Here is a 26,277-nt window from a genome sequence, read left to right as displayed (position 1 = left end):
CTTACTGAAATGATGGAAGGATTTCCAGTTAAATTTCCAGCAAAAGAATGAAAAATGGAAATTAACTATAAATCACTTATTTATGTAAAATAATATGAACATAATTTCTGTTTGGGTTTCTGTTTTTGTTATTGTATTTTAGTAAGCCTTAAAATATAAGAGATTTAAAGTTTACTTATAACCTGAGTCTGCCAAGTGTTTTCTATTTCTTTGTGTATGGTTTTAAGTTCTTCAGCCTCAAATATTACTTCACTCGGTGTTTTCAGGAACCTACATCTGTTTGGGGAGGAATTGCTATGTAATATTCCTCTAGGACTTTGAGTCCAAGGATATACACACCCCAGCAATCATAGTTTTATAGCTACTAATTCAATTCTTCTTACAGCTTTTGGGGTTTGGGTATAACCCCTTAGAAGCCAAGTTATTAGCTGAATAAGGAACTAACACCTCCAACAATGCTGTTCACTCAGCATGTTTCTTAAAAAACTCTTGTTATCCGAGCAAATCCTAAGGATATACAGCCAAGATGAGTTATGGAGAATTAATTACTGACTCCTGAGAATCTAAGAATGGGGCAGCAGCCCAGGTGTTCTCATCCTTGAGTCATGCTGTTTCATAGATGCAACTTACCTTAAGTAAACTTAGTGTTTCTTTTTGATAGTGCAACAAGTATAGAACTCAGACATGTTGCCAGTGACTTCCTTTAGGAAATCTGAGTATGTATTTGTTAACATTAATATGCAATAAGAATAAGCTTTCTAAAATTTGGACAAGTAGAAAAAAGTGGTATTTCTGTTCTTTGAATAAAAAGCAAATGCATTTAAAACATGCATAATTTACAAGTAGGTAAATTTATCAAAAGGAAAAAATGATCAATCCTATTTAAACTACCTGTTTTACAATTACAATAGTTTCTTATTCAGAAATGTATTAGGTCAACTTAAGTACTATTTATTACATCAGAACTACCAACACCTTTGTTACCCTGTTTGGAAGACCGAACATGGATCACATGTTAGTTCCACCTTAGATATAGCAAATCATTTCTTTCCATTTTAATAGTTGAAATTTAGAAAGCAAATGGACCCAGAGGGGATATGCCCACAAGCAGGAGATGAACGTGTTCCAAATGGCAGTATTATTTCCAAGGAGACTTACAGGCTTTTTATTCCAAGGATTGGCTCAATACTTCATTACTCAGAAAGTGTGTTTGATCAGGCGAGACCTTCAAATTTGAGCTCCTCTGTGGTCAGGGGAATGCTAATGACTGTCTGACAGCTTGTCACAGACATTGGATTTTTTTTCCTAGCATCTCTGGCCAGATTTCCTGTTTTCTGGCAGCTGTGCTGGTGCAGACTGCCAAGAGGCACCATACCCACAATCTTGAGAGGATTCTTTTTCCAGCAAGCCTTCTTTTACTGTCATCTATGTATTACATCTCTATTTCAAGTCTCTCTAGAATTTATAGTCATACTGGGCATTTAGTTTCAATTTGCATTTGTTTGTTATGTGGCTTTACACGACTTTTTGTCTACTTCATGAATCTGTCCGATCTTCCCAGTAGATCAAAGTACCTGGAGGATCTGATTCTCTTTGACATAGAGAAGCTCCCCAGAGACCATGCCTTTGATTTCATTTATAGCCCTTTAGGACAGTGTTTCCCTCTCAAACTCTCTTGCAGACTGGTACATGTCCTAAATTAGTGGGGAATAGAAGGAATGGAGTAGGAAGTGAAACCCAAGACAAGTCACAGTACCTGTTCATAAAAGGGAGGGGTTGCTAGGCAGGAAATCTTTGCCACTCTGGTCTTATCTCTTAGAGAACACTACCCAGGACTGCTCATCGATCATTGTCAACTATTTACTTTTACCTTAGGGTAAAAATGACCTTATATGCAAGTAGTGGTAATTCTTAGAGTAATATATGATGCCTAAACAATATCTGCAGGTGGTAATAAATTAGAGGTGTGACAGGGCAGTGCTTCACAAATGTTCCAGCTCAAGGTACAATCTCAAGCTTGTTCCAGCAAGTACATGCCCAAGTATAGGGGTTAGGGGCTTTGTCTTCTACCTTCACCATTCCTAAGGTGTTTAGATCCAAGTCTCTAATAACTTATTCTGGTTTTTAAAGAGGGTAGTTGTTCACATGAGAATAATTTCAATAGGGATGAGATGTTTTAGAGCATAGTAGATGGGCATCACTCCTACTGAGGCTTGCAGGCAAAGAGGAAGACAGATATTGATATTTCTCAGCACGGGTACATGTGCTGCAAGTCACCTATTGGTCAGTTGTGAGAGCAGGTGCAGGACAGTGTATATACAAGTCAACACTGGGAGAGGCACGTGTAAGAGCTGAGGGCTTGTAGCAAGGCTTGGGCAAAGCAAGGGGTATGGTTGAGCCAGGAAGTCTATGAAAATGAAAAGGCCGGGGGTAGAACCTTAGGCCTCAGATCTTGGTTAAATCCTAAAAACTGCTCATTGTGCTTCTGTTGCAGACAATGCATAGGAGTGAATGAGACAGAAAGCAAGACCATCAGGATGACTAAGAAGAGCAAGTACAACATGGCTGAGACTAAGTGTCCAGGGAGTTGAGAATAAGTGGCCTATTGTCATGTCCTATATAAGTAGAGTATATGGATGGGAAGCCAAGAATACACCAACAAATAAAATATTGACTATATTGGTCAAGGGCATATCGAGATGATCAGGATGCTGGCTATTGGAATGTTTATCCTCCCACCCCACCCCAGAAAAGGAGCTTCTTGTCTTGTTCACCACTGTTTCCCAGCTTCTGGAAGAGCCTGGCACATAGCAGGTGCACAGTGAACATTCATTAAAATCAATGATTAATTAAACTGGCTAGTATTCCATCTCACTTTCATTATTGGAGAACTGAAGAGCCAGCTAGCCTACAAAAACTCGTTCTGGATGTAGAAGCAATAAGAAAATATGCATTCAAATAAAAGAGAATCCTTCTAATATTTCTTCATGTGTCTATCTTTTCCCATCCCCAACACCATTTATTTATTTTCCTTGACCTGCAAAGAATCTGTTTTGTCCATGATGAGTCCCAAAAACAGCCCTCAAAGTGGTTCTCCCCACCTACCCCACCCCACTGATGCTGCATCACATGGTAGGGTGTTGCCTTGCTCCTCCATGCAGGGAGCTTTTCTCATTACCACTAAGGTGCCAGGGAAGTGGTAACTGGGAACAATTTTCCCCAATACAGATAAAGCCTAGATAAAAAGTAGGGTGATACATAGGCAAGGGGTAGATGGGCCCTTCCTAGAGGACACTATGTCTTCCAGAATTTAATCCATTAATAATCAACAAACCAGCCCTACTGATTTAATGCCTAGGCTCTGCTGCCTGACTATATTTAGCAAAGCTTTCGAATGGCAGAGTGATTTCCTATAGGAATACTGAGTTTTTTCCAGGGACAGATGTAGCCTTGGTACATTGTCTTGTTATGCAGGATTTTTTTTTTTTTTTTTTTTTTTTTTACTGCACTTGTGCTGTTCTTTTTTCAACTTATAGCTGGAGACCCTTTTCTGCTACCTCAAAACCTTTTTGAAATTAACCAGTAATAAATAAGATCTTTCTCTATAGACAGCTTTTTTCAAAGGAATAAAAGAATTAGAAAATTTGCAGGATCCATAGTATGCATGTCTTTGGTTTCCTGAGGTCCCTTAGGTGATATGGAATTCTTTAAAAATGTAGATAGATTTTGATAACATCATAATAAAGATCCTAAGAAATCACTAGCATCCATCAGATTGTAAAGTTTCTGAGCAATTCTCTCCCCAACCCCCATCCTGAGCCTAACATGGTGACTTGCACACAGCCTCACTGGATAGATACTGGTTAGATAAATGAAAGCATTCATTAATCAATGTGATGTGAAGAATTTAGATAAATGATTCCTATTTCTCTCAGTCTAACAAGGGGAAATAGTCCAATAAACATATCTGTAAGTTTGATCGAATTTGTAAGTTCCTTTGAATATTTGGAAATCTATGATTTCATTTTTAAGACACACAGAATCTATTATGATAGACCATTGAATTTTATTCAGTTAGGTAATTTTGTGCCTCTTATTTTTAACCAGTTTGGTGTCTTTCTTGTGCTTTTCACTATAGTATTCATGGATCCTATTAACAGTTAAAGAAAGTGGCAGATGCCAGGCATGGTAGCTCATGCTTGTAATCCCTGCACTTTGGGAGGCTGAAGCAGAATTATTTGAGGCCAGGAGTTCAAGACCAGCCTGGGCAACATAGTGAGACCCTTTTTGTTGTTGTTTTTCTTTTTTAAAGAGAAAGTAGAGATAACAGGTCACTCCGCGGTGAGGCTTGGGATGGTGATGGGAATGGAGTGGAGAAGGGACTCCTTCCCAATGACTAGATATGTCTTAATTTGTAAGAGGGCTCTCTCCCATGTGACTTTCTCTCCTCTACCTACGTCAACTTTGTGTTGGGAGTGTTCAGGACAATATGTGAATGGAAAATTCATAAATGAATGTACCAATAGAAATAAAGATACATGTGGGTGTTGCTTTTTCACTTTTTCAATGAAGATCTGATTCTTTGGTGTTTTACTTGGTCCCAATACCACTTTTCCACAAGTTGTGGCTAAGGACTTGTCCTTAATTATAAGATTCTGGTTGTTGAAGCTGTTATTTATGCATGAAGGACTACTCAGAATATCACTGTAATTACACATCTGCCCCTCTGAGTTCTTCAAAAATAGGAACATGATTGATATGTTTGGAAAAGGTTAAAAATATGCTTAGTGCTAAAAGGAAAATGAGCTAAAATTTTCCTGGTATTTTATTATAGTTCTATATTTGATGATGATCTTTATTGCAATAGTAATACCTTGACTTTATAAAATTTTCATGTTTTAACCCTTGGTGTCCATACTTTTGCCTTTGGGAATATCTTGCAGGCTTGATGTAACCATTTTGCTTATAAGACAAGCAAATTGGGCCAGCCACAGTGGCCCACACCTTTAATCCAAGCACTTTGGGAGGCCAAGGGGGACAGAACACTTGAGTCCAGGAGTTCGAGACCAGCCTAGGCAACATTGTAAAACCTCGTCTCTACTAAAAATACAAAAATTTGCCAGGCTTGGTGGCACACGCCTATAATCCCAGCTACTCAGGAGGCTGAGGCATGATCTTTTGTCAATTTAGTTTACAGGGCCCCAGCAACAGAACCTAGAAGGGTAAAAGAAAAGAAACCTTGTTCTTCCCTGCAACACAATAGGAGAGTTTAAAGGATGTGACTCAGGGTAGGTCAGAGATCCACAAGGGTTTCATTTCTGTTGTCAAAATAAGTACAGTGAAAATACCTATGAAAAGTAATAATTTAGAGACTATTAGTAAATAGTTCCTTGGTATAAGTTAATTTGTCATATTATTTGACTGGGGAAGGAACTTAGGTCATCCTCAGCTCTGGGATGCCTACACGGCAGGCAGATTGGTGCTTTTTGCAGCCTCATGGAAGACAGAAACAAGCAGAGGGCAAAAGACAGAACTCAGGAGAAAGTCTAGCTGACAGAGCAGGAACATCACCATCTTGGACAAGCACTGCCATTTTAATGTTCACCTTCATCAAAAACCTCCTAAATCCAAGGGCATCAGCTTAATGGCTAAGGTCAGCATGACCATAAGCCACAAATGACATCTCTTACCAGAAACATTCCAACCATAAGATAAACTCCTCCCCAACCAGAGACATGCCAGCCCCAAGATAACCTCCCTTCCAGCCAGAGACATTCCAACCCTGCAATAAATTTCTCCCCCACCAGAAACATTCCAAGCCTGTGGTAAGTTCTCTCACCCTGAACCCTGAAATACTCTTAGGCTGTATTTCTTTCCTTTTTAACTCTTACATTTGGTGCCAAAACCCGGGATGGGTGTTGGAGGTAGAGGCTCTCTTGCAACCCAGGAAACAATGGACAGCAGCTGCTCATCCTGCTGGATCCTGAGATTCTCTGGTCGCCTACCCCGTCTTGTCTCTCACTTCACTTTTCGAGCCATTTGTGTGAGGAGGACAACCAACCTGAAGGGGACTGCGAGGCTCGGGCTGGGGCTACTCTCCAGTGAGCCCTCAAAACCCTCAGTTCTCAGGAATCCACCTGCAACCACCTGCAACAAAAGTATTTCGCTCTCTCTTCTCTCTCCCTCTCTCCTTCCCTCCCTCTCTCACACACATGCACGACTCCACTCCAAGAGTCCCTTTGCTGATTCCAACTGAAACATCCAACATCACACACTAATCCAGCTGACTGGTAAGGGCTGCCCTCCCCTGGCTTTCTCATGGTACCCAGGAAAGTCAGGTCTGCTGTCCCGGTCCTCAGAGGACCAGTATGACTAAGCTAGAAGAAATCTTGGGGATGCCCAGTTTCTTCTCAACTTGACCATCCTCTTTAGAAAGATGATTCTGGGTCTCTGTCTTTTGTCTGGGGATGCCTAGAACCAAAACAGACATCCTCGGCCTCTTCTCACCAGTTCACATGGGTGCCAAACAATCCCACATTCCTACATCCTCTACACTGGGCTGTCTCCTTCACAAACTCCCCAAACTTGCCTTACGGGGAAGCATAAAGCCAAAGCATTTAGTCTTTTATTGCAACACTGCCTGGTCCCAATACAAATTAGATAACGACAGTCGACAGCCCAAAAATGGAACCTTTGACTTTCAAATTCTCAAGGACCTTGACAAATTTATAACCAGGAACAGTGAAAGGCAAGAGGTTCTCTATGTTCTGACCTTCTTCTGCCTTAGATCCTGACCCTCCCTATGTCAAGCTTGCAACCCCTCATGAAATCCTTCTTAATGACCCTCCCTATGTCAAGCTTGCAACCCCTCATGAAATCCTTCTTAATGAAAACCCTCCCTGGGTCTCTCCTTCCTTTGAAATTCCTTCCTCTGAAACCCCTTCCTCCAAAACCCCTTTTGACCCTGCAGATGAACCCCCTCCATATTTCTCATGCCCCTGCATCCACTCCTCACCCATCTGAATCCTCCATCCCAGCAGCCCCTCCTGGCCCCAAGCCTTCAGCCCCAAATCCTGCTCCTCCTCCTTCTCCACCTGTTAACCATTCACAAACTACTCCAACCAGTCAAACCACCTCTGCCATTCTCCCTCTCCGGGAAGTGGCTGGGGTTGAAGGCATTGCTCGCATTCACGCCCCTTTCTCCATGTCCGATTTGTTGCAGATCAAACAGCGTCTGGGATCTTTCTCTGAAAATCCCTCTCATTATCACAGGGAATTCCTACACATAACCCAATCCTTTAACTTGGCATGACATTTATATAATTTTAACCTCTACCATCGCTCCTGATGAAAAAGAGCACATCTGGCATTCAGCTGAAGTTCACAGAGATGAACTCCATAACCAAGCCCTTATACAAAATCCAGTGGCCAATGATGCAGTCTCCCATAGAGACCCAGATTGGACTTACCAACAGGGAGACAATGGCATCATGCGAAGAGACCACATGATTGCCGATGAGACCACATGATTGCCTATCTCCTCATGGGCATGGACAAAAATGCCCAAAGGCAGTTAATTATGACAAACTTGGAGAAATTACACAGGAGCCCAAGGAGAATCCTGTCGTTTTCTTATCACACCTCACTGAAGCTATGCTAAAATATACCAATCTAGACCCAGAATCTAGAGAAGGGCAAGCTTTTCTCCACCTCCAATTTATTTCCCAATCTGCCACAGATATCTGGAAAAGATTACAAAAATTAGAGGAGGGTCCCCAGACATCTCAACAGGACCTCCTAAATGCAGCCTTCCATGTCTTTAACAACAGAGATGAGGAACAAAAAATTCAAAACGACAAATATCTCTGTACAAAATACCAGATGTTCACCTCTGCTGTCCAAAAGTCAGTTATACAAAAGCCTCCCAATAACCCAAAGGGAAACTTCCTCACCTCTCCAGAAGTCTGTTTCCAATGTGGCAACCTTGGACACTGGGCAAAGGCTTGTCCTAACCCCTGGCCCCTCGCCAAGCCATGTTCAACTTGCGGTCTTTGGGGACACTGGAAAATGGACTGCCCTCAATGGAGACACCCTCCCCATTTGGTGTGGCCCATAATGAGACCCCCTGACCACCACGGGAGGAAATCTCTTCACTGCTGGCACTAACAATGGAAGACTAAGGGTGCCCAGGATCCTTTGCCCCCACATCAAGTTAGTCCATGGAACCCAGGGTAATTGGGACAGTATCTGATAAGATTATTTCCTTTCTTCTGGATACTGGGGTGAGCCTATCGATACTAACCAAATATCAAGGCCCATCAGAACGTTCATCCATTTCTGTTGTTGTCATGAAGGCCATACAAGAAACCCCATACAAAACACTGCCACATTGTATTCAACATACCACCAGGCTTTTACACTTTTTGGCTAAATGAGGGTACCAGGTATCCAAAAGGAAGGTCCAATTAACCTCTTCAAAAGTCTCATACCTAGGATTAATCATAACTGCAAATACTTGAGAAATTCCGCCAGCACGAAAACAAGGTACTCAACAAATTTCTTTTCCTAAAACAAAAAGGGACTTACTTTCTTTCCTTGGATTAGTGAGATATTTCCGATTATGGACAGCAAATTTTGCCATTATCACTAAACCTCATTATGAACACACAAAAGGAAATCTTAACCAAACACTCGCTCTCACTCCAGACCTTTATCATGCTTCCTCTCACCTAAAACGTGCCTTATTACAGGCCCCTGCTTTAGGTCTTTCAACCCCCGAGACCCTTTCTTCTATATTTACACAGTTCTCATAATCAGGCCCCTGGACTATTAGCCCAACCCATGGGAGATTCCCTCCAAATAGTGGCATACTAGACCCCATTTACAAAAGTTGGCCCCTTTGCTTAAAAATTTTGGCCACAACCTCTCTGATTATCCCTGAGGCACAAACACTCACATTCTATGAACCCCTTCAGGTGTTTTCTTCTCATAGTCTACAAAATATGCTCAGCCATAAGGTGCTCACCTCCATTTCATCCTCTCACAGGCAAGTCTTACATTCAACTCTCCTTCAACCCTCTATCTCTCTTCATTAGATGCTCCCCACCAATCCCGCCACTCTTTTGCCTTCAACACCAATTTTGGATCCCGACCAACACTCAAGCTCTGATTTAATTGAAAGTTCTCTCACCATGTTGCACCACCTTACTTCTACTCACATAAAGGGAGCCCCAGATTGGTTTACAGATGGGAGCGCATCAAAAAAACCCCTCCCGTCCAAGCAGGATATGCCATCATTGAGGCATATCATGATGTTACTCACTCTCTCCCACCTAGAAAAGTTATAGAGCCTGCCTCCTTGCCTTTGGGCACATCCTCTCAACAAGCAGAATTAGTTGCCCTAATAAGAGCACTAACCCTAGCAAAAAACACACAAGTTAATATATACACCAATTCTAAATGTGCCTATAACATCACCCATTCCAGTGCCCAAATTTGGAGCAAGCAAGTCTATCTCACAGCTAAGAGAACTCCTATCATTAATGAAAAATTAATCCATTATTTACTAAAGGCAGCTTTACTTCCAGAAAAGGTTGCAGTTACCCATTGCAAAGGATATCAATCAGATAAAAGCCACATTTTGATAGGAAACCATGAGGCTGACTATCGGGCAAAATACAACTCAACCAATTATCCAATGCCCCAGTACCTATTTCTTCTCATACAACACATCCCCTCCTTTTATCCAGAACACCAAATACAACAACTAGTCATGACAGGGGCACAATTCAAACCCCCACACTGGTTCATACAAAACAAATTAGTCCTACCTGACCCTGAAAAAAACAACTCTTTTACGGGACATTCACAACCTCTTCCAGAAGAGCCATTCCCCTCTACATTTCTTAAGTTCCCATATACACACAACCCCAAATGTAAAGGAACAGCTAAAAGCCATTTCCCATCAATGTTTTATTTGCCAAAAAGCTTCACCCCACTCCAACACTAGACCCCCTTCTTTCCTAACCCATCAAGCCAAGGGACACCTTCCAGGACAGGATTGGCAAATTGATTTTACCCATACGCCCCTGGTTAAAAAGGTTCAATTTCTTCTAATTCTGCTCAATACCTTTTCAGGATGGGTCAAGGCTTTTCCCATGACCAAAAACAGGCTTCTACTGTCACCTCAAAATTAATAACAGAAATCATGCCCAAGTTCAGGGTACCTCTTTCTTTTCAATCCAACAATGGTCCTGAATTCATCTCTCTAATTACTCAAACCCTTGCACAAGCTCTATAAATCACCTGGAAGCTACACATCCCCTGTCGACCTCAAATCTTCAGGAAAGCTTGAAAAAATGAATGACATTCTAAAAAACACCCTCATCAGGTACTCACTCCAAACACATAAAGACTGGGTTACACTTTTACCTTTGGCCCTCTTAAAAATTCAGGCACTCCCAGGTAAACCCTTAATGCTCAGCCTCTTTGAACTCATGTATGGAAGACCACTCGCCCCCTTTGTTCCACACCTCAGGGTCAAGCGCCAATTCTACCAACTCCTCTCGTTTCCTCTCTTCTACATTCCATCCACCATTTCATTTGGGAATATGCTGACAAATACCGGCCACAACCCATTGCCAACTCCTCTAATCCCTTCCTGCAGTCAGGAGATTGGGTTCTGATGAAAGATCCCAGTCCTACACCCAATTACCCCTCACACCTAAATGGAAGGGACCTTACCAAATCATCCTTACGACACCCATGGCAGCAAAACTCCAGGGACTCCCCAGCTGGATTCATTATACTTCTCAAGAAAACAGATTTCCCTTCCCCACATACCCAAACAACCAAATCTAAAACCCCTTCAGCCTTCTCTTGTGTCTCCATAGGACCCACTTCCCTTTGCCTCACTTGAATCCTGGAGGAAAAGGAAGAGAAATCCACATAAGCCACTTATGTCTCTTTCTATCCCAACCTTTCATCACTTCTTAACCAATCTCGTTACAGACCTTCAGTAGTACCCTTATGAAACTCTGATTATACATCCTTAACAGCTCCTTACTGTTTTATGGGACCTATGGCTTCAAGGAACTTTCTAGGACTTTACTCCTATCCAAATAACCTTTTTCTCTTTTTGCTTGTTTTTTTTCCCCCAATATAAATTCCCTAAGTACATCAACCTTACCAATCCAACCAATCCTCACTGCTCTCAAGCTAGAATGCTCTATAAACCTTACACAATCTCTCTTGCTGCAAGCTAACTCCTCCTTTGCTCTGGAATCCTGGATGTGCTTATCACTATCTTTCTCAGCTTATACGGTCCTTCCTGTACCCCTTTATGACCTTTTACCAGGAAGTATAACCCTAATTTATAAACTCCAAAAAAGAGCTTCCTTTTTTGAAAGAGCCAACACCCTGGTCAGTAATTATCCCACTTCCAGGGCCAATCAGGCTAACAAATTATTTCAAACCTATTACAACTCCCTACAATGCTTCAAGCCCCAAGGCCTTCTCATTGAAGTCCCTATAACTAAATACACCCCTTTTTACAACAAGCTTCACTGCTTTTCAGCGTCTGAGGGAAATCTCCCTGTAGGATAATTAACACCTAACCAATGCAACCGCACTATCATTATTAAACACCCCTCTGACCATCAAACTAACTGAGTTGATTACCAAGTATCACCTGAAGCAAATGGAGCGTTTCTGCATCTGGCTTGTTTTATGGCCTCTTCCTTAACCAATGCTTCCAGCCTAACTTGTGCTGTCTCTGGTGTCCACCTTTTTCCGTGGCTCAGTATCAATGGTGCAACATTGATTGCATTAAATGTGTAAAAAATAACTCTTCCTATATTTCTACTACAGTAAGTGTCTCCCTGGCCTCCTCCTTTTCCATCTGGAGTAATGAACCACAGGAAAGAAAAACACTCCATCTTTAATTCACTTATTCTCTTTCCATATATCTCTGCCTATATTTAAGACAAAGGCTTGTTCTTTTTGTGTGGCACCAACACATATCTTTGTCTCCCCACAAACTGGACTGGAACCTGTACCTTAGTTTATCTATCTCCCCGCACTGGACTAGTTCCCCCTAATCAGCCTTTGCCCATCTCATCCATTCAATATGCTAGGAAAAGAAGGGCCATCCACATCATTCCCTTACTGGGTGCCTTGGGTATAACCTCTGGACTTGGATTGGGAACAGGCAGATTGGCCATCTCCTTAACATACTTTAAGGCTCTTTCAACAGAACTACAGGCCTCTTTAGAAGATATAGCTTGAAGCCTTCTAAGAGTCCAAGACTAACTAGACTACTTGGCTCTGGTATAGTCCTCCAAAACAGGTGGGGACTAGATCTTATAACTGTTGAAAAAGAGGCCTCTGCCTCTCATTGGGTGAGGAATGTTGTTTCTGTATCAATCAATCAGGCCTAGTAAGAGACGCTGCTGAAAAACTTAAAAGAAAGGGCTAAAAAGCTAAGGGAATAACAAAACAACCAAATAGATTATTGGTTTGAGAACAAAATCATAGCATGGGTCATCCCATCCCTGGGCCCTCTCCTAATGATATGCCTAGGCCTAATGTTTTACCCTGCCTAATTAATCTTTTTCAAAGATTTTTAACCTATAGGATCATGGCCACTTCACAATTACCCCAAAACATCTACAGATGGTGTTATTCCTGCAGTCAATCTGAGACCAAAAAACTCTCCATCCCCTTGTCAACAGGAAGTAGCCAGAAAGAACACGTCACCCCTCGTCCTTTTTATAACTAAAGGGTCTGGATTGACATAGCAGGAGCATTGCCATCTTGGACAAGCTTCGCCATTTTAAAGTTCACCTTGATCAAAAACTGCCTAAATCCAAAGGGCATCAGCCTAACGGCTAAGGTCAGCATGACCATAACCCACAAATGACACCTCTGACCAGAAACATTCCAACCATGAGATAAACCCCTCCCCAACCAGAGACGTGCCAGCCCCAAGATAACCTCCCCTCCAGCCAGAGACATTCCAACCCCACAATAAACTTCCTCCCCACACAGAAACATTCCAAGCCTGTGTTAAGTTCTCTCACCCTGAACCCTTAAATACTTATTCTGTAAGACAGAAGGCTCCTAACCAAAAAAAAAAATCAGCCAGAAGCCCCTCTCAGGTTTATTCTCCAAAATAAACCTGTCTTTGATGGTTGAGCTGCTTTTCATGTTTATTTCCTCTTTAGCTCTTATACTAGTGCTTTAGTGCTACTTCACTATTTTTTTTTTTCTAGAACAGCTGGAATTCTCTTTTTACATAGAATGGGACTCAGGGAGATTTGATCACTTCATAAATTTTTTTTCAAAGCAGGTCTCATTTCTTTCCATCCCTTTCAACAATCTTCAGGGCCTTATATAGATTAAATGACAGTTTTCTAATAAATGATAATATTCTAGCTTAGTAGACAATAAACAAAATGGAGAGGGAGAGTTTTGCATAGTCTTAAAGTAATAATAGCTAAATAAAATATAATCATCAACTTAAAGATGAGAACTCTAATTACCACACAATGTGAACAATTTCCATATAATTAACTGTTGTTTAGGCTATAGAATAACTAAGACAGCTCTCTGGTTTTCCTGTAGGTAGGAAACATATTGGTTTGGCAGATGTTTTACTTATTATCAATTGCTTTTCAATGATAGTTTCCCTTCCTTTGCAGTGAATTCAACACAATCCACTTAAAACAACAAAATGTTTATTGAGTAATCAGTACATACAAGGCAATATGTTAGGCCTGAGAAGAAAAACAAAAATAAGCCTCAATACTTTCTCTTGAGAAGGTAACAAAAAGGAGTAAAATGTACGTGTAAATTATGATAATCTGTGGCAGAAGAAGTAAGTGAATAAACGCATTTCATCTGGGGGGAAAAGTTTGGTTTTACATTTGTGATGATACTAGAAGGTAGGCAAGATTTAAAGGACTGAGACGAAGGAGTTTCCAAGAAAAGGGAACACTGCCTATGAAAATATGAGGCAGATAATCTTGAAGTGTCTTAGTTTTTTCAAGCTTCTATAACAAAATATAAACCACATGGCTTATAAACAATAGCAATTTATTTCTCACTGTTCTAGATGCTGGTCCAAGATCAAGGCACCAGCAGATACAGTGTCTGGTAACAGCCCATTTCCTGGCTCCTAACTGACACCTTTCTTGCTGTGTCCTTAGATGGTAAAAGGGGCTAGCTAGCTCTCTGGTGTATCTCTTATAAGCATACTAATACCTGTCATGAGGGTGGAGCCTTCATTATCTAATACCTTCTAAAGGCCTCACCTCCTAATACCATCACCTTGGACATTAGGATTTTACCATATAAATTTGGGGAGGACAGAAACATTCAGACTATAGCAGAGTGTTTTCAGGGAAGAATGAGAGATGTGGTTGACAGAAATTTAAGGCATCACAATAGAGTAGGGCTAGTTTATGCTAATACAGTAGCCATTAGCTACACGTGGCTACTCAGCACTTGAAATATGGCTAAAGAGAAATTTTCTGTAAATGTAAAATAGATACCAGATTTTGGACACTTAATTTTAAAAAGTAAAATATCACATGTTTTTATATTGATTATGCATTACAAGATATTTTCAATAAAATAGATTACTAGAATTAACTTCATCTGTGCCTACTTTTTTTAATGTGCACACTAGAAAATTTTAAGTTACATATGTTGCTCATATTATTTTTCTATAGGATAACATTGGGCCAAATTATGCCAAAATTCGAGTATCAGACAAAGCTCCCCAATAACCCTTGCTGCCACTGCAGACTCCTATAGCCTAGGCCACCAAGGTTTCCCACAGTCTTCACAGATGGTGACCTCAGTTGACAGAGCTACATGAAGACTGCACCACTGCACCCTCCCCATAACTGCAGCCACTGCACCCCACCAGCCAGCACCCTAACACATACCTGCAAGTGAAACGCTGTCCCCACTGAAGCCAGTCCATAAAATATGGAAACATTTACTGCTCCCTCCAATGGCAGACATCTATGCAAGGCCACAAGAAACATGAAAAAGCAAAGAAACATGACACCACCAAAGGAACAAAATAATTGTCCAGTTACTAATCACCTCAAAATGGAGATCTAGAATTGTCTGAAAATTGATTAAAAATATTTTAAGGTAGCTCAGTGAGATACAAGATAACACAGATACCTCAACAAAATCAGAAAAATAAGACATAAAATAGGAAGTTCAACGAAGAGATAGAAATCATAGATAAGCCAAACAGAAATCCTGGAGCTGAAGAATACAATTAATAAAATGAAAAAAAATACAATAGAGAACTTCAACAGCAGATGAGATCAATCAGGAGAAAAAATTGGTGAACTCAAAGACAAGGCTTTTGAAATTATTCACTCTGAGGAGAACAAGAATAAAAGAACGAACAAGAGTAAACAAACCCTGCAGGACTCATGGGCCACCATTAAGCGAACAAATATACACCCTATAGGAGTTTTAGAAGGAGAAAAGAGAGAAAGAGAAAGATACTTATTCAAAGAATTAATGATTGCAAACTTCCCAAATCTTGGAAGAGAAATAAACATCCAAAGTCCATGAAGCTCAGAAGTTCCCAAATAGTCTTTACCCAAAGAAGGCTTCACCATGACACATTATAATCAAATTGTCAAAACTCAGAATTTTGAAAACATCAAGAAAGAAGTGACTTTCCACATATGGTGGAACCTCAAAGGTTATCAACAGATTTATCTTGCAGATCAGGAGAGAATGGGAAGATACATTCAAAATTATTAAAGAAAAAAATTTGCTAATGGAGAATACTTTAACTGGCAAAGCTGTTCAGAAATAAAGGATAGATAATTTCTCAGATTTAAAAAAAAAAAAGCTCAGCAAGTTCATCATTCCTAGACCTGCCTTATAAGAAATGCTAAGGAGAGTTTTTCAACAAATGAAATGAAAGAATGCTAGTTTGTAACATAAAAACATAAAAATATAAAATTCACTGGTAAGGTAAATGTATAGTCAAATTCAGAATTCTTTAATACTGTAACGATCTTGTGCAAATCGCTTTTAAACTCTAGCATATAAGTTAAAAGACAAAAGATTTAAAAATAATTGTAGCTACAAAATTTTGTTAACAAATACATAATATAAAACAATGTAAGTTGAGATATCAAAAACATAAAATATGGAGTGTAAAGAAGTAAAAGTTGAGACCTCTTGTGTGCTATTTAAGTTTTATTATCTTTAAATAGACGGTTACACTATAAGATGTTTCATGTAAAACCCGTGGCGACCACAAGGCAGAATCCTGTAGTAGATACACAAGAGATAGAGAAAGTAACCAAAGCATACCAATATAAAAAATCGTGAAATCACAAAGAAAGGGAGTAAGAGAGAAACAATGGAACTACAGCACAGTCAGAAACATTTAACTTAATGGCAATAGTAAGTCTCTACCTATAAATAATTACTTTAACTGTAAATACATTCTCCAATCAAAAGACATAGAGTGGCTAAATGGATTAAAGAAAAAAAACAATTATATGCTGCTCTCAACAGACTCACTTTAGCTTTAAGGCCATATATAGGCTGAAAGCGGAGGTATAGAAAAAGATATTCCACGCTGATATTAACCAAAAGAGAGCAAAGTGGTTACACTTACATCAGACAAAATAGACTAAGTCAAAAACTGTCATAAGAGACAAAAATAGTCATTGCATAATGATAAAGGTGTCAGTTCATCAAAAGGACATAACAACTGTAAATATGTATGCACATAATATCAGAGCACCTAAATATATAAAACAAATATTAACAGAGCCCAAGGGAAATATACATAACAATTCAATAATAGTAGGGGACTTTAATACCCTACTTTCGACAATGGACAGATCATCCTAGCAGAAAAAATAATATAAAAGCATTGGATGGACTTAAAGTTCATTTTACACCAGCCAGACTTAACAGACATGTACAGAACATTCTATCCCAAAGCAGCAGGGTACACGTTCTTCTCAGGCATACATAGAACATTCTGCAGGACAGATCAAATGTTAGGCCACAAAACAAATCCTAAATTTAAGAAGATTGAAATCATATAAAGTGGTTTTTTTAATCACAGTTGAATGAAATTAGAAATTTATAACAGGAGAAAAACTGGAAGGATCCAAAATATGTGGTAATTAAACACATTCCTGAATAATCACTAGATCAAAAAAGAAGTCAAAATGGAAATTTAAAATATCTGAGGCAAATGAAAATGGAAACTCAACGTACCAAAACTTATGAAATGCAGCAAAAGCAGTTATAAAAGGGAAATTAATAGCAATAAATGCCTGCATGAAAAGAAAAAAGATCTTAAACTAACTTTACACCCCCAAAGAACTAGAAAAAAGAACAAACTATATGCAAAGTTTTCAGAAGGAAAGAAAAGATTAAAACAAAAATAAATGGAATAGGGACTAGATAAACCATAGAAAAGATCAAAACTAAAAATTTGTTTTTTGAGAAGATAAACAAAATTGGCAATAGTTAAGAAAGGACTCAAAATCAAAAATGAAACAGGACACATCACAACTGATGTCACAGAAATAAAAAGGATAAGAGACTACTATGAACAATTAAGTGCCAACAAATTGGATAACCTAGAAAAAAATGAACAAGGTCCTAGAAACATACAACCTACCTGAATCATGAAGAAATAGAAAATCTGAACAGACTAATAATGAGTAAGGAGATTGTATCAGCAATAAAAAATCTCCCAATAAAAAAGCTCAGGACAGGATGGCTTCACTGGTCAATTCTACTAAACATTAAAAAAAAAAAAAAATACCAATCCGCCTTAAACTCTTCAAAAATATTAAAGACGATGGAACACTTTCAAACTTATTTTATGAGGCCAGCATTACCTTTATATCAAAGACAGACAATGACACTACAAGAAAAGAAAACTACAGGCTAATAACCCTAATGAATATAGATGCAAAAATCCTCAATGAAATACTAGCAAGCCAAATTCAACAGAACATTAAAAGAATCATACAGCACGTTCAAGTTGGATTTATCCTGAAGATACAAAGATGTAGTAATACATGCAAATATATAAATGTGATACATCACATTAACACAATGAAGAAAACCAAATGATCATCTCAAGAAATGCAGGAAAGGCATTTTAAAAAATTTATTATTATTTTACGATTAAAACTCTCAATGAATTAGGTATAGAAGGAATGTACCTCAAAATAATAAATGTTATATGTCACAAGCTTACAGGGAACATCGTATTCAATGGTGAAATCATTAAAGCTTTTCCTCTAAGATCAGGAATAAGACAACAATACCCAATTCTCCCGAATTTCTATTTAATATAGTAATGAAAGTCCTATCCAGAGTAATTAGGCAAGGGAAAGAAATAAAGGCATCCAAATCAGAAAGGAAGAAGTAAAACTGTTTGCAGATAATATAATGCTGTATGTAGAAGCCCTAAAGGCTCAACCAAAAAAACTGTTTGAACTAATAAACAAGTTCAGTAAAGTAGCAGGATAAAAAATCAACATACGAAATTAGGTAACATTCTCATTCTCTCTCACTTTATTGTCCAAGCTAGTCTTGAACCCTTGGCCTCAAGTGATCCTCCCATCTTGGCCTCCCAAAGCACTGGGACTATAGCTGTGAGCCACTGCACCTGGTAAGTGGTTTCTATACACTAACAATGAATGATCTAGGGGGAAAAAAATCAAGAAAATAATCCCATTTAGAGTAGTATCAAAAAGCATTAAACACTTAGGAATACATTTAACCAAGGAGGTGAAAGATTTGAACACTGAAAACTATACAACATTGACAAACGAAATTGAAGATGACACAAATAAGTAGAAAGATATCCTATGTTCATGGATTGGAAGAATTAATGTTAAAATGTCTGTATTACCCAAAGTGATCAATGCAATCCATATAAGAATTCCAATCAGATGTTTCCATAGAAATAAAAAAATCCTAAAATGTGTATGTAACTACAAAAGACACAAAAGGGGGGAAACAAAAGCTACAGGCCTCACATTACCTAATTTCAAATTATATCACAAAACTATAGCAATCAAAACAATATGGTACTGGCATAAAGCCAGACACATAGAAAAATAGAACAGAACAAGGAGCCCAGAAATAATCTCACATATATATAGTCACTAATCTTTGACAAAAGCATCAACAATAGACAATGGGGTAAGAATAATCTCTTCAGAAAATTTGGTGCCAAGAAAACTGGATATCTACAAGCAAAAGAATGAAATTGTTCCCTTATCTTACATATGTGAAAAATCAATTCAAAATGCATTAAAGTCTCAAACATAAGACCTAAACTGTAAAGCTACTAGAAGAAAACCTAGGAGAAATCCTCCTTGATGTTGTACTTGGCAGTGATTTTTTGAATATCACGCCAAAGACACAGACAATGAAAGCAAAAATAAACAAGTGGGCCTACATCAAAGTAAAAAGTTTCTTCACAGTGAATCAATCAACAAAATGCAAAGGCAACACATGGAATGGGAGAAAATATTTGCAAACTATATATCTGGTAAGGGGCTAATATCCAAAATATCAAAAGAACTCATACAACTCAAGAGCAAAAAAAAAAAAAAAAAAAAGAAAATGAGCAGAGGATCTGAATAGACATTTTTTCAAATAAAACATGCAAATGGTCACCAGCTATATGAAAAAGTGGTCAGCATCCACTAATCGTCACAACCACAAGGAGACATCACCTCACACATTTTAGGGTGGCCATTATCAAAAAGTCAAAAAATCTCAAATGTTGGCAAGGATGCAGAGAAAAGGGAATTCTGTACACTATTGGTGGGAGTGTAAATTATTACAGCCATTATGGAAAACAGTATGCACTTCCTCAAGAAACCTAAAAACAAAACCTAAAATAAAAATTGTATAATCCAACAATTTCACTTCTGAGGATATATCCAAAGGAAATAAAATCAGCATCTCAAAGAGATACCTACACTCCCATGTTCATTGCACCGTTATTCACAATAGCCAATGGAATAGGATATGGAAATAACCTAAGTATTTGTCAATGGATAAACGGGTAAGGAAAATGTGGTATATATACAATAAATTATTATTCTGCCTTTAAAAAGAAGGAAATCCTGTCATCTGTAAGAGCATTGATAAACCTAGAGGACATTAAGCTAAGTGAAATAAACCAGACACAGAAAGCGAAATGCTGCGTGATCTCCCTTAAATAAAAAATCTAAGATGGAATCTAAAAAAGTTGAACCCATAGAAACAGTAGAATTGAGGTTGTCAGGGGCTGGAAATCTAAAATTCTAAAATCTGAAAAAGTCAAACTTATAGGATGTGGAATCTAAAAACGTTGAACTTACAGAGACAGAGTAGAATAGTGGTTGCCCCCAGGGAGGCAGGTGAGCAATGGCAAAATGTTGGTCAAAGGGTACAAGCTCTCAAAAAGCTCTAGAGATCTAATGTCCAACATGGTGGCTACAGTTAATAATAATGTATTGTGTACTTGAAATTTGCTAAAAGAGTAGATCTTAAGTAGCTCTTGCACGCACCCACTTCCCCCCCCCCAAAAAAAAACAAAGTAACTATGTGAAGTAAGGAATAGGTTGTTAATTAGATGGGGGAATTATTTCAGAATGTATATGTTTATTAAAACATCACATTGTATATCTTAAATATATACAATTTTTGTCAGTTATACCTCAATAAGGATGGGGGAGAGAATTTTATAGCTATCCACTATTAAAGAAAATACTTCACATAGAAATTTCTGTAGGAAAAAAATTTGTTATTACGAATCTGAATTTCTCTAGCCTGTAACTTTCATTTTCCTTTTGAAATGATAGTTCTTTATAATAGAATTGTTAAAAACTGAAGGTTGGTTACTTGGAAACCCAGTTATTGAGTTTTTTTATGCTGTCTGAAATTTAAAGTACTTCAGCATAGATAATGTGATATGTAGGTGTCTGTTTAAATTAGCGTTAACCTATACCCAAGAAGATGCTTAACACTCAATATATTCTAATCATAAACTCACACTTGAAAGGTGGGTTGCACATGAAAGATGCTGTACTCTGGATAATTCTGCCAGAGCTTCAAAACTTGCTATCTGAATCTGCACTTAAAGAGTTTCAGAAGAGATAATATAAGACCATTTTCAATAGTGAAATGAATGATATGCCTCCTCTCTTGGATGAACAGAAGCATGAGAAATGAAGAGCCTGACAGCTTAACACCTTGGGAAAAGACTACTAAAATTTAGAACCCTATCTTGCATTCCTCCCCTTCATGAAGGGTTTTCTTGTCTGACACAATTAGAAAGTTAGCTGATCTTTCAGTCAGAACACTTTCTCATTTTTCCTGGGAATTAGCCTTTCAGGCAAAGTGGTTACCAGAGTTCCTAGATGATCAGAGTATCAGCACTACACTGAGCTTACAGAGCAAGAAGTATGACTGTTTTGGAGTCTGCCTGTAATGGGTATTTGTACACCTCTTGATCTGAGACTTTCATGAGAGGTTGTAGAAAGATGTACACCTCAGTGACTATACACCCTGTTTTTCCCAGGAGGGTCCCAGTTTACACTTACTGTCCAGTCTTGGTTTTTAGTAACACCACTTTTCACTTCTAAAAGTGTCCAAATTTGAATGATAAATTATAAGGATACTCTTTTGTGGTATTTTAAAACATATGTCCACAAATTCTTTGCTATTTCTCCCTCAAGAGTAGGAGCCTAATTCCTCACCTCTTGAGTACAGGCTGGACTTAGTGACCGGCTTCTAAGGAATCAAATAAGGCAGAAGTGATGCTGTATGACTTTGGCCCATGTCCTAAAAGATCCCCTTGCTTTTTTAGTATTTTTAGTAGAGATGGGGTTTCATTGTGTTAGCCACGATGGTCTCGATCTCCTGACCTCGTGATCCACCCACCTCAGCCTCCCAAAGCACTGGGATTACAGGCATGAGCCACCATGCCCGGCCTAAGATCCCCTTGCTTTTTTTAGGGGGAACCACTCACTGGGGGGAGACCAGCTGCCATGTTGTGAGAACACCCAAGTAGGCCTAAGAATAGGTCCACATGGCAAGGACCTGAGGTCTCCTGCCAACAGCCAAGTCAAGCAGGCCATTTTGGATGTGGATCCTCTGGCCCCAGTCAAACCTTCAGAGACAACAGCCCCAACTGACAGCTTAACTACAGCTTCATGAGAGACTCTGAGCTAGAATCACCTAACTAAGCCATTCTCAGATTCCTAATTTTCAGAAACTGAAAGAATGTAAATATTTGCTCAGCACTGCTAAGTTCTGAAGAATTTATTATGCAGCAAAATAGAATACAACTACCTATAGCTTTCACACAGTTCTCATCCTTAGACTTTATTAGTATTTACTATGACAAATGAAAATGACCAAATTGCCCTAGGTCTGACTGAGCTCCAAACCCTCTCAGTATGTTCATATTTCAGCATGGCAAAGCAAAAATTAACCATTAAATTACACTTAATAGTAGTAATAGCTATCACTTTTTGGGCATTTAGAGTTTCTTAGAAACTTTGCTAGGATTTTGTATAGATTTACCTGATATACTTCTCACAATAAGCCCTGTGAAAGGTATTCCCAACTTCGTTTTGTAAGCAAGAAATCTGAGATTCAGGTAAGGCAAGCTCCAAAAGTTCCCACAGCCATTCATTGGTGGAACCAGCTCTCCACCTAGGTATATCTGACTCCAAAGTTCACACTTAAAAATACACACTACTGTCTTTCAACAAAGAATCCAAAAAAAAAAAAGGAACAGAAATTTTAGTGAAAGGCAATGAACAAATGCAGAGAAACTTTGTCTGAAAAAGAGAATATGTAAGGTTTTATATGCTGTTGTTAAATCATATTTTTTCGAAGCGAATAATACATTCATATGGTTCAAAAGACACAAAGGATATTTTGACAAGATAGCACTCACCTTTGCCCCCAGCCACCTGGTGACCCCTTCCTGAAGGCAATGAACATTGTTTCTTGCATATCTTTCCAAAAATATTCTATGTGTCTAGAAGACCATGCCTACATATACTCCCCACCACTACCATTCTTTCTTACACAAGTGATAGCATAGACTGTACATTGTTTGGCTGTTTGGCACCTTTTTTTTTTAACCTAAGAATGAATTTTGGATGTCATTAAGAATCAGTGAATAACAAAGTATCCTCACTTTTTTTTTTTTTTTCTCTCTTTGAGATGGAGTCTTGCTCTGTCACCCAGGCTGGAGTGCAGTGGTGCAATCTCAGCTCACTGCAAGCTCAGCCTCCCGGGTTCACACCATTCTCCTGCCTTAGCCTCCTGAGTAGCTGGGACTACAGGTGCCCACCACCATGCCTGGCTAATTTTTTGTATTTTTAGTAGAGATGGGGTTTCACCGTGTTAGCCAGGATGGTCTCGATCTCCTGACCTCATGATCCACCCTCCTCGACCTCCCAAAGTGCTGGGATTACAAGTGTGAGCCACCATGCCCGGTCCTCATTTTTTTTTTTTTTTTTTACAGCTGCATTATATTCTATTGAATTGTATAACATAATTTATGTAATGACTACCCTTTTAATAATGATTTTAGTTATTTGCAATCCTGCTATTTCAAAACAAAATGCTGTGATGAATAACTTTGCCCATATATCATTTCTAAATGCAAGTTCTCAGCCCCATAGCCAACGCTGACTTGCTGAAGATTCAGTCCTAAGGCATTATGGACTAAATTATTTACTAGCTTAATGTTAAAACTATAAGTACTGTGTTGTGATTTTTATTCTTATAGTTTCTAATTTGGTCTTGAGGTCTCTGTGGAGAATGGCCATAAGCCAAGATAGCCACTTGCTGAGAGAGCCCTGGTTCAAGTGTGTTGGTCCTGTGAGACACAATGAGAAGGTGAAACCAAATTGCATGAAACAGAAGAAATGTATGACTTACATATCCCAGAGAGGTTAGGGGTCCCGATGGGAGGCCCACAGAAGTCTGGAGGCAACAGGGAGCTCAACCACCAAGTGGGGAGCGAGAGAGGAGAGAGCACATGTGGGACGAGGCTTTCATTAAGGCCCATTAGCCTTCCTGAGGGGGTTGTGAATTGTCTGGTTTAAAGAAAACACAGATGAAGGGGGAACTTACTAACTTTGGTGTGGGCCATTAGGTTTTATCATGGCCAGCAGCTGTGGGATGAGGAACAAGTGGTCTATATTGTAAACAACCACACAGGGAGAGGAAGTTTTCACCTGGTCAAATGCGACAGGGTACTACTGGGTTCCAGTAACTTGTGTTAGGTCTAAAATGGATGCCCAGGCAGCAACTCCATTAAATAAATTTATGACAGTACTGAAATTACTGGCTTCCTTTTCTACTATTCTGAGAGTGGGGTGAGGGCAAAAGAGCACAATTATTTTAATATTTCTTATCTTAAGTTAATAGGCATTTATCTTCTAACCCACTTTATCAGAAAATAGCTGATGAAATGATTTGAATTTGGCAGGCTTATCAGTTCAGTTTTCAACACATTCTCATTTGTCTGTGCAACCAAGGAAATGGTGGCTGCTTTTTAATATAAATACCTTTGTATTTTCCTCAAACTTCCCCAGCTTCTCTTCTCGGAATTTCTACCTGCTCCCGTCCTGCTCCGCCTTTAAATATGCAATTATTTAGGCCTGAAAGCTGGAATTCACCTGTTTCCTGTTTTTTGCTCTCCCCCATATTGTGGGGGCAATCATCAGAAGAGCCAGAAGTGACCTCAAAATTCTCATTCTTGGTTGCCAGGACAATGGACCAGCTGGGATGGGAGGCTCCTTCTCGCAATATGAGAGGCTGCACTCACACCAGCTGCTCAAGTGACCAGCCCCCTTCCTAACCCGTCCCTCCTACCCCACGCAATCTCCCATAAGCTCAAGGTTGCCACATGCTGCACGACTACCATTCCTAGACAAAGTCTGTAAACTGCAGCCTCCAGCAGCGTGTCTCTCCCTGCAACAGGCTGCTTTCTCACATGTGCCCTATAAAAAAGATATCAAGGGGTTAGTTTCCACTATTGGAATATAGACCCACGCTACACATCCAGCAGGGCACCCTGCCCCAGCACACTTCTCTGTGGGATGATGGGAGAATGGAGACCTGCTGTCTCTTCCCTTGATAATTCTTCCAATTTCCCAATAATTTAGCCCAATAATTTGTCCCTTTTTCCAATAAAGCCTCTTCCTAAACACATGCTGTGTGGCATTGTGGAACTTGTCCTGCCCCTGAAATGAGATAAATGAGATAAAAAGAGACCCATCTTGCCTAGCATATGACCAGTCAGTCTCCAAATACTCCTAATCCTGGAGCGGCTGGTTTACTGAATGATGGACTTTGTAGGTAAGACAAAGTACAGCATTTTTGTTTCTCACCTCTCCTCCTTAAACCTGCCCTGCAGATCCATTCTAAACCAGCCCTAGAAGAACTCTCAGGCAAGGAATGTAACCTTTCTGGTCACTGTCACATAATAAACAGTCCATTCTAGCTGACCTGGCTGAGGGGATGAGGAATTACAAGAGCAATCAATGTCACCAGAGTCAGAGCCACCGTTGCCAACCACCCTCCTGCGGCATGCATAGGGGAACTTCCAGCATCACCACATCTTGGAACAAAGAGTAGATGTCCAACTTACCAGAGGGCAACATCCTACCAAAATCCCAAGGCTGACAGAAAGATACAAGTGGTGAGAAGCAGCCTCCTTTATTGGATAAAACCAAGCTTTTCATACCAGACAATGTCAACATGAGAAACTAATCAAAATAATTAGAAGGTGCTTACAGCTGAATGCTGATCAAGGCTTCTTCCTGTTGGTGAGCAGAAATAGTATGGTGAGCATTTCCACACTGGTTTCCAAGGTGTATAAAAATAAGAAGAATGAAGATGGATTCCTGTAAATGGTATATGACTCTCCCGAGACATTTGGAATGAAATCTGTATTTAAGACTGGCAAGACACATCTATTCTAGAATTTTTAAAATACTTAACATGGAAGAAAAGGGATGCTACCAGCTGAGATGGATCTGTTCATTCAATCACAGGTCATCAAAACAGTAGCATTTCCACCTAGGAGTTGTAGAAAAGCAGAAACACTGAGCTCCAGATGAGTACATTCAGCTTTGGAAAACTATATTACTTAACCTACGCTTTAGAAATTTAAAAACAAAATACTTTGCATTTGAAGTTGCCAATAAAAGAGACTTCCAA

At 39.3% G+C, this 26,277-nt stretch overlaps 1 protein-coding gene across 2 annotated transcripts in view; it reads left to right on the top strand.

Annotated features, from left to right (window-relative positions):
* Positions 1-2,978, top strand: part of C1GALT1 (core 1 synthase, glycoprotein-N-acetylgalactosamine 3-beta-galactosyltransferase 1) — a 128,132-nt gene extending 125,154 nt beyond the window's left edge. For both annotated transcript variants that reach the window (XM_063667547.1, XM_063667548.1), the window contains one exon: positions 2,495-2,978. Coding sequence is in view for 1 of the 2 variants with exons in the window: in XM_063667548.1 (XP_063523618.1) it covers positions 2,495-2,515 (21 nt within the window). In the remaining variant the exon portion in view is untranslated. The remainder of the gene's footprint in view (positions 1-2,494) is intronic.
* The last annotated feature ends 23,299 nt before the right edge of the window (positions 2,979-26,277 follow it).

This window comes from Pongo pygmaeus, chromosome 6 (assembly GCF_028885625.2).
Source record: "Pongo pygmaeus isolate AG05252 chromosome 6, NHGRI_mPonPyg2-v2.0_pri, whole genome shotgun sequence".
NCBI classification, from domain to species: Eukaryota; Metazoa; Chordata; class Mammalia; order Primates; family Hominidae; genus Pongo; species Pongo pygmaeus.
This window is presented reverse-complemented; position numbering and strand designations above follow the sequence as displayed.